At 36.6% G+C, this 9650-nt stretch overlaps 1 protein-coding gene across 1 annotated transcript; it reads right to left on the minus strand.

Annotated features, from left to right (window-relative positions):
• Positions 1-2875: 2875 nt before the first annotated feature.
• On the minus strand, positions 2876-9288 carry LOC138696656 (thiol S-methyltransferase TMT1B-like). The gene is made up of 4 exons (XM_069821878.1): positions 9082-9288; positions 8407-8501; positions 5057-5310; positions 2876-3495 (listed from the first exon to the last, which is right to left on the minus strand). The coding sequence occupies exons 1-4, from the start codon at positions 9084-9086 to the stop codon at positions 3241-3243; spliced, it is 609 nt and encodes a 202-aa protein (XP_069677979.1). The 5' UTR covers positions 9087-9288; the 3' UTR covers positions 2876-3240.
• Between the last annotated feature and the right edge of the window lie 362 nt (positions 9289-9650).

Raw genomic sequence — 9650 nt, forward strand, 5'->3', positions numbered from 1 at the left:
TGATGATTACATACAGTTAACCTCTTACAGTATAATGTTCGAAAAAAATGACGTATGTCTTATGCATGCTTTGAATTTCTGGAATGTTTCCCTGAAGCAAGACAAATTATTCACGTGAAATATTAAGAATTTCCACAGATGAATATCATAGATTCAGAGGATCTCAGAAGTAGCCACAAATGATGAGTCTCAATGTGATTACCAAAGACTTCATAAACTGAAGTCATTAAATAATTGATGGTGTATGCAGTGGCGTTATCCTTGACAAAATACGTGGAAGGTATGGACAGAGTGAATAGAAGTTGTATGACTTGAGGCTTTCCCAGCATTTGGCGTAGAATAACTCTTCTGGGGTTCTCAGCCAGGTGTGTTGGATATTTGTTTCCAAGCTTTTGATGACTAGCTCTGCCATCTTCTTCAGGGAATGAAGTGTCATGGAAGCATATCTAGCTGGTATATATGTCAGTAGGGCTTCTTGCTATGAGCCAATCAGGAGCTAGTTCCTGGTTCCGACTGCCTGCTGCATTCTGGTTGGTCGAAGCCATGGCCAATCAGAAGCTAGTTCCTGGTCCTGACTGCCTGCCGTGTGCTGGTGGTCGAAGCATGTTGATAGCAGTTTCCATGCTGTATTCAGCTGTAGGCTCCGTCTCTGTTGAAATTATTGCCATCTAACTGGATTTTGATGGCTTCCTTGATGATTGGTCCCATCTCTTGTTCGAGACGGTGGTGGTGCCGAAATCTATCTTGTAGCCTGTTTCCAGGCTGTGTTGCACTACTGCAGACTTATCGGGGAATCACCTGCCAAGGAACAAGAGGGGACGAAGGGCATGGCATACATCCCATGCTATGGCCCCATAGCAGACTGCTAAGAAAACACGAGATTAAGACCATCCATAAGCCGCCTACAAAGATTCAGAACTTGCTGAGACCAGTTAAGGACGACCTTAGTCTTAGGACACCTGGTGTCTACAAAATACCTTGCGAGTGTGGGAAATGCTACATTGGGTAGATGGGACGCACCATTATGGAATGCTGCAAGGAACATCAATGCAGCATGACTATATTACCTGCAGTAGCACAACACATTCAATGCGAAGTGGCAAACTCACAAAACTACCTTGTAGCTTAATGGGTTAGGTTCCATATCTCTCATAAATTACATGTTTGAAACTAATTTTCAGAATTTAAACTGTACGAAATTGGTTAAAATCTGGTCATTGTTCTTACACTTCATTCTACAGAGTCCTCTGTATGGTGCCATGTACACAAACATTGTCTTCCACAGTGCTCCTATTGTATGCGTCGAAGTTCAAGGACGTTTGTCGGGTGTTACATGTTTGCAGTTAATCTCAGTCTCTTGTGAGCTACTGAAGGGATTACTCAATCGTACATAAGAGTGCAAGCTATTTTGTTTTTTCTAATTGTTTGAGAATGGTGAATGGATTACTCGTTCATGCGTAGTGTAGTACAAGTTATTGTGATTCTTCTGTTTCAAAACACTTTCGTGCGTAGTGTAGTGCAGGCTATTGGGTTTTTTTTTCGATTTCCTTGAAAATGAGAGTTTTTATAGCTTTAAGTAAGAAAATATCTTACAAGTCATTTCGAACGCCTTGCAAAAAAGAGACTAATCGAGTATTTCAGAACAGTATTTGGGGATATCGAAAGTATAATGAAGCAGAAGGAGAACATCTCTTGTGACACAGGTAAGATGCACTTGTGTAGGCTAATTTGTTTATATAAACATTTTCCCTGCTAAACAAGTTTTAGGAATTGATGCACTACCATAGAAATGGCGTCTAATTTCGCAGTAACTATGTGATCTGTGTAATAGATGCTGCTGAGCTTGTCAGGGTAGTGTCATTTATGGAGGACTCTCTGTGTGATAGGGAAAATGAGGTGTGAAGTTCTTATCAGTGTAATTTATTATTGATGAATTTTGAAATGCTATATGGTCCCTTAGCGACGATTTCTTCTTCTTTTCCTCAGACTTTTTCCTCTATAGGAGTTTTATTTTTTGTTTCCAGAGCAACAATCACTCTAGTCCCATAATTACAGACCTCGGTGTATCATTGCTGTTGATATGGTGTTTCCATTTCATAGTAGGTCTTTCTCTCCTCATTTTTTCCTGGGGAACAATGAAGAACTTGCTCATTTTTCTCTTTGGAGATCAATGAAGAAACTGTTTTGGCCCCCTTGGTGATTTACTAATAATAATTATATATATATATATATATATATATATGTATATGTACAGATTGATTCAGGAATTTTGGCCCCTGCAAAAAGTAAGAAGATACACTAAGAGCGAGTTACTCATCACTACTGGCGAGCTGGGTTACACAGGTCAGGCCGCGCAGTCATAACACCTAACACTTCCTTTTTATCATGTCGCGGTACACTCCATCTTAAAACACAATATTCTTCCACACGTCCCGTTACTAACTACTATGTCTGCTGACTAAACAATGTCATGATGACTTATATTTTCTTGACATGGATGTCCTCAACTTCGAGCATAGATATTATTTTCATTCTTCCTTTCCCTCTTCCCCTCCTATGCACATTTGTGATTAAATTTCTTTCTTATGACGCAACACACAGCTCGCTCACTAGCCAAACAACCAAGAACAGGGGCCATTAACACTGAATCGAGCTGTATAAAGTATAGTAGTAGAAATTATAAATGAAAAAAAAGATTACAAAGGTACGGGCATGTAATGAAGATGGAAGAATACCGAGGGAAGTGATACAATGGGAACCAGAAGGAAGACCAATTGAAAAGTTGATGGAAGTGAAATGATGTATGGGGCAGAAAGGATTACAAGATGCAGATGCATTGGATAGGCAACAATGGAGGAAAAAAAAATGAATGATATTTCATGGTTTACAAGTTTATTTGGTTGAGGAAAACTACAGCATTGTAAAAAATCCTAAATAAAAAATATATATATTATATATTTAAGGACAACATTTGTAATGTTGGTGAGAATATAGTAACATGGTGAACTGTCATGGAACTCTAAAAAAACAATTCGCTTCAAGAAATTGTTCAATGAGGAATTAGCCACATGCTTGGTGACATTACAAGACTATGAGACACATTTTCTGGTGGCTGGTATTTAGTAGTTCACAATTTGAGGTTCCTCCACGCAGGCACATGTGAAAAAGTCTTGTATCGTACTCTGAAAAACTAGGCTATATTATTAATAAATTGATTTCAAAAGTGTCCTTGAATTCTTATCATTTTATTGCTGATCCAATGACATGAGTTCTTATGAATCTTGAGAACATATTGTGGTCACTGCTCACTGTGATAAATTGATATGTGAGATCAGAAAACTGGGCAGCTTTTATGTCCTGCTCTGTCCTTCGATTTAAATGGCAACCATCAAAGATAATAGGCCACAGTTTTGTGATTGTTAAGATGTTCTGTACCTTGTGAAGGAATGTGTTTTGCGGTTCTGGATTGTGCTCCAAAAAGAAGTAAAGACCCTTCTGTAACAAACGAGATAGTATGTGATATAATATCAACCCAGTAAATCCATAAAAATTGAAAAAATGTTTTTATTAGTCCTCTAAGAGCTGTTTATGTTGACTATTACACTCTTACTACGTCATACTACTTTTGACCAATAAAATGGTACGAAAGGACGTATTTCAACCAATCATGGCTGCTTATCGCACAATTTTATCGCGTCCCTAGCATTTGTTTCTTTGTTTGCCAACATTTGAAACTGCACTGGTCTGGACGTCAAAAAAAAAATATATATAAAATTACAAACCACTCCAGTTGATGCACAGCAGTTTCAAATATGACTCGCATTGGCATTCAAGAACAAGAATTAATAAAAATCACTGATCATACCTATGCATCTTCTGAAATCCGATTTACAAATAAATGAAGAGCACCATTCGGAAATCCTGAATAAGTTGAATACACCATATAGGCCTAAATCAACGAGTTCCACTTCTATTACGCACACGTCCAATATAACATCAATTGAACCACCAACCACATTCAAATTTGAAAATTGTACATTCAATAATTATTCCTTTTAAAATTATTCATTCGGAAATTCTGAATAAGTTGAATACACCATTTAGGCCTAAATCAACGAGTTCACTTCTATTACGCACACGTCCAATAACATCAATTGAACCACCAACCACATTCAAATTTGAAAATTGTACATTCAATAATTATTCTTTTAAAAATTATTCCTGTTTATTTTTTATGTCATCGTCGTTAATTAAAACTTTTCTAACACTTGTGTATATTGGTTATGTTATAGCTTCTGCTATATGATATTATGGATAGTCACGTATCAGAGATTGTTTAATATTAAGATTTATTGAAAATCATCTATCAAGTGACGTTGATTACTGGGATTCGGATAATTGAAGTAGAATGTTGCATTTTAATAAAAATGAAACTGAATCAACAAAGCCTTCTTGACTAGTAACATTGCCATCGTGTATAATAGATCGAGAACTTCTCGACGAGAAGGCATTGCTCACTACTGCCATCTGGCATGCATCTAGCATAATATTTGTAATGCTGAGATGGTACAATAATACATTTGAAGACAGTTGTATTTTCGTAAGTCAATTAATATTTTATTGTATTGGAGTACTTCGTTACTTCTAATCTTTATATACTTTCTTCTAATCGTGTAATAGTCAATTAAATCCCACTCGAGTTTTGATTTTCTCTAGATAAATCAAAACGTCTAGTGAGATTACTGTTGACAAAATGGTACTGCATTTTAACGATTAGGGGTACTTTATTACATAAAAAAGTGTTAGAAGATTAAAGTATTATCACAGTCTAGTATATACAGCCGCGAAGCTCAATACGTAGTAAATATGCAAACATTAGATAGTTGCTCACCACTAGGATCGCTAATATCGCCTCATTACAGGCAATGCAAAATAGTACCGTCACAGTCTACTGTTTCTAGCACCCTCAAAACTCAAGCTTCGTGGCTGTATATAGTAGACTGTGGTATTATTTATTAAATGAAAGAAAAATAATTATATACTGTGGTATTGTTACCGGTGTCAGAACCCTTTTTATCTCGCTGAGAAGTTGATCAACTCTAGTGGCTGTACATAGTACATAAGTTCCAACAACTGCATCCACACTGTTGTCTGAAATGGCTTTTAGGCTTTCTCCAGATAATACAAATACATTCTCTAAATTCACGTTATTTGTGAGATTTGGATTGGAGTCCAGATAAGATTGAATGTATACATTGCGGTCAACTACAAGCAGGTGACAGTTCTTAGGGTAGTACTTGATATTTTCGCCTGAAAAAATAAATTTCTATTACAATCAATATGCAAATAAACTCATTACCTCCAACACTGATCTATCGAAATGTCTATCCCACATACATACAGTCACGGATAGAAGTATAAGCACAGAGGAACCCCAAACATTAACCTCATGCTAACGTTTATGTATCTATAGATATCGAAAAATTTTGCTGTTAGGATACTTCACCTTTTTGTTGTGCAAGATAGTATATACAGAGAAAACAAACTGAAAAAAACAAAGCAAATAGTAACTTACATTAAAATATCTGTTAGAAGTGCTTTATGATGGGACACAATTATAGGTATAGGAAACAGGCATCAGTACTGTCTTAGTTGTGGAATACACATCCAGTAAGTTATTACTTCATAAACAAACACTAAGTACTATTGAGCACAATGGGGAAGAAGGGAAAAGAGTTGACAATTAAGGAAAGAGAAATTATAATGAATTTACATAAACAACAAAATTCTTACAGTGAAATAGGCAAAGTTGTGAACAGAAGCTGCTTTACAGGAAGAATAATAATCAGGAATTTCAACAAAACAGAAACATTGATAAACAAGCTGCGAACAGGGCATCATCTAAGTTACACAAAAGAGAGAGCAGAAAAATTATAAAACTGGTTAAATAAAATCCCAGGATTACATCAACACAAACAGTAGCAGAATTAAAAGAATATTTAGGAAAAGACGTACATCCCCATACAATAAGAAGAGTACCTACTACATAAAAATGGGTACCACGCAAGAGTGGCAAGAAAAAAATCCATATTGTATAAGAAAAATAATAATTATGAAGAAGAGAGTGCTGTTTGCTAATAAGTATGTGTTTGAAGATTCTGAGCTCTGGAAAAAAGTTATATTTTCTGAGAGCAAATTTAACATTTTTCAGAATAATGGCCAGACCAAAGAATAGAGAGGGGATTTGGAAAACATTCCATCCACTGTAAAACTTGGAGGTGGTGGTGTTGTGGTATGGGGGTGTATGGCAGCTAATGGGGTAGGTGAACTTGTGTTTACTGATGGGACAATGGATTTATATACAGGGTGAGTCGTAATTGTGTATTATAAAGTAGTGCAGAGTATTCTATACTAAAAATGGAACGTATTTTTTCATATACACTTAGAGTGTATTCCGAATCTCAGTGCTGCGCAATCTGATGGCATCACGTTGTTCCGAATTTCAATGATGATGTCACTGATGCTCCACCGATGTCGCACCGGTTCCATCAGCTTGCAGAGGTGGTGGCAGCCTCCATCAGCTGCCATCCGTGAATGTGATTTGTTCTTGTATAATGGTGGGAATTAGCAGACGAATGACATCGTGCACTGTTGTGTCATGGTGGTGTGTTCTGCTTTGGTTCTGCTGTATTGTTTGTAATGAGCAAAACATAAAAGCAGTAGGTTAATGGCTTATGAGCGAACATGTCAATGGACCAGTTATTACTACCGGTTCAAGAAATAAATTGTTTATGCTCTCTTTTCTTTGAACGAGATGACAGTACGGAAATTTCGCAAAATCTTGCTAGCGTAGCACAGACAACAACTTGTACAGCCGCCATGACAGCCATCGAACCTTCCAGCAGTTTTGTTCCTATTTTGCTGCAGCGTGACGTCATTGTTGTCCACTGGTCCGATGAGATTCGGAATACGCTGTTATGGTTCTGCCCACTTCATTATGGAGATATTGATTGGAACAGTTAGAAAAAGAGAACAGCTACTTTTCTAAGAGTGTTGTTTAATGATGTGGTTATTTACATTGCAAGTTCACAGAAGATGCTCAAAATGCCCACCATTCACTTCATCAAACAATTTCTGCCCTCCTTCACCGTGAATGTCTTGCTCTTTGAACAATGCCCCGAATTGCATTTCCTGCAGCCACAATTGCATTCAACAGATGCTCTCTCGTGGCATGTCGTTGAGAGTAAATTAGTCCCTTCATGTGATCCCACAACCAGAAGTTGCGGGGATTGAGTTCAGGCGATGGCGTAGGCTATGCAACAGGCCTATCCACTCTATCTGCCTGGATACCATTCATTCAAATGACGTTTCACTTCACGGCGGTAATGCGCAGATGCTTCATCTTGAAGTAGCCAAGTGTTCAACCGTGTTGACAGTGATACCGTTTGTTGTGGTAGTTCAGTCTGCAGAAAGTGCAAATATGCAGCACCTGTTGACTGATTTAGTGTTTCTCTCTCTTCAATAACAATAACCTGTACTTACTGTGTACTGTAGTGTCTCGTCTGAGCAATTGATGCATGAATAGCTTTGACGTAACGCCAACTTGCGCGTCTCACAGTGATGCCATATCTCAATGACAAAGCTATATGTTTATATTGGAATATAGAATATTCTACAATACTTTAGCCTATAGTACACAGTTACGACTCACACTATATAAAGATTTTTGCAAAACAATCGAGAAAAGTGCAAACAAACTGGGCCTAGCAGACAATTACTACTTCCAACAGGACAACGATCCTAAACATACAGCAGAAATTGTTCGTCTGTAAATCGCCTACTGCACATCAACTTTACACTTCTCCACAGTCACCAGACATTAACCTCATCAAACATCTTTGGGATGAATTGGGCAGAAGAGTGCGTAAACACGCCATTACCAGCAAAAAAAACAATTGAAGGAGATGCTTCTGAAAGAATGGCGAGAAACATGGGCTGAAGTCACTGATAAGTTTGTTGGTTCCATGAAAAACAGGCTTAAGATAGTTATTCAAAGAAAAGGGAAACCAATTAAGTACTGAACGAGTGATCATTTAGCGTGTGGAAGCAAGAAAACTGACCAAAATTGTATTGTGATTATATTTGTGTCCACCAATATCAGAGACAAAAAGAACAATACAGTAATTATTTTATTTTCTGTGTTAAAGTAACTTTTATTTTTATTTCTAAAATATTATTTTATACTTAGACGACTGGTGATTAATTTATTTTCAGTTCCAATGTTATTATGTATAATATAGTGAAATATTAAATTTGTAAGTCTATATTATGCTGATGTGCTTATATTTCAGTCCGTGACTACCTATAGCCTATAATAGTGAATCCTATGCGTAAGATCTGACTAACCTGTTCGAAAGCCGATTTCCAAGATGCGGATGAGGCCTTTGTTTCTGAGTTCCCAGTCTTTTGATTCAATGTTATGAAGAGGTAAGAAAAGGTTCCTTTTGTGATCAATCATTATTTGCTCATATGAAACATCAAAGTTAAACACAATTCTCGTTAGTAACCAGTTTCTCACAGTCTTAAAATTGTTTACTAACAAGAGAATGAGGCATACTGTACATAGGATTGGGATACCATACGTTTTTATATAGTATAACACTTCAAGATCAATTGCACTCATTTTGTACACTCAAATTTAGATTCAAAACAAAGTTGCAACCCTAACACCGAATAATTATATGTAAAGGTGATACAATATGTCTATGAAATAGCATGTAACTTTATACACATTCGTCTTCTGTATTACAATATAGCAGCCAGTAACTGAAGAAATTAAAAATTAATCTATGATCAGTGACTAATAACGGACTTTGGAACCCTTTACCTTAGATCTTTGGGGCTACTTAGAAAAAACCTAACATGAACAAAAGTTGTACAATTTTACAGGTTTATTTAATAAAATAATCAGTACACTAACAGGCCGATCTTACTGCTTAGTACTTTAAAAAGTTGTAATACTTTACACATATGTAATAAAAAGAAGCATGTTTATATTCACATAAGTTAGTCTATACCTACTCCATAAAGGTGAAAAGTACTTGGGGTAAGAATCTACATACAACCTCTAAATTGTCATTAAATCCGATATATTCATATATCGCCAAATAATGACAAATTGCAACAATTAAATTTTATTTTACAAATTTGACTTCCTGTACTATGAAGTACTTCATTTTGAGACACCTTGCTTCTTTCGCACAGTACAGTATATATCGAGATATTTGTATCGAGTTCCTTCTCGCTTCTACGTAGAGTGAGTGTGAGAACTTGAGAGTGAGGATAAGTTTCGAGGAGTCTTTGTTGGCCAGGCTTATCTGCCATCTACAGACGATTCTTGTAATTATTACAAATACCTCGATGGACCAATCGATTATAATGATTTTTTAATTGTTTGTTTTACAGCGCCTTATCAACTGTATCTAGCATCTTAATGAAATGAAGTTGATTATACCAGCAGAATGAATCCATGTTCCAGCGCCGAAAGTTACCTAGCATTTGCCCTTGTTCGGTTGAGAGAGAACCTCGGAAAAAGACTCAACCAGGTAACTTGTCCCAACTAGGATTTGAATCGGAGACCGCTCGTTTCA

This window comes from Periplaneta americana, chromosome 3 (assembly GCF_040183065.1).
Source record: "Periplaneta americana isolate PAMFEO1 chromosome 3, P.americana_PAMFEO1_priV1, whole genome shotgun sequence".
In the NCBI taxonomy this organism is placed as follows: domain Eukaryota; kingdom Metazoa; phylum Arthropoda; class Insecta; order Blattodea; family Blattidae; genus Periplaneta; species Periplaneta americana.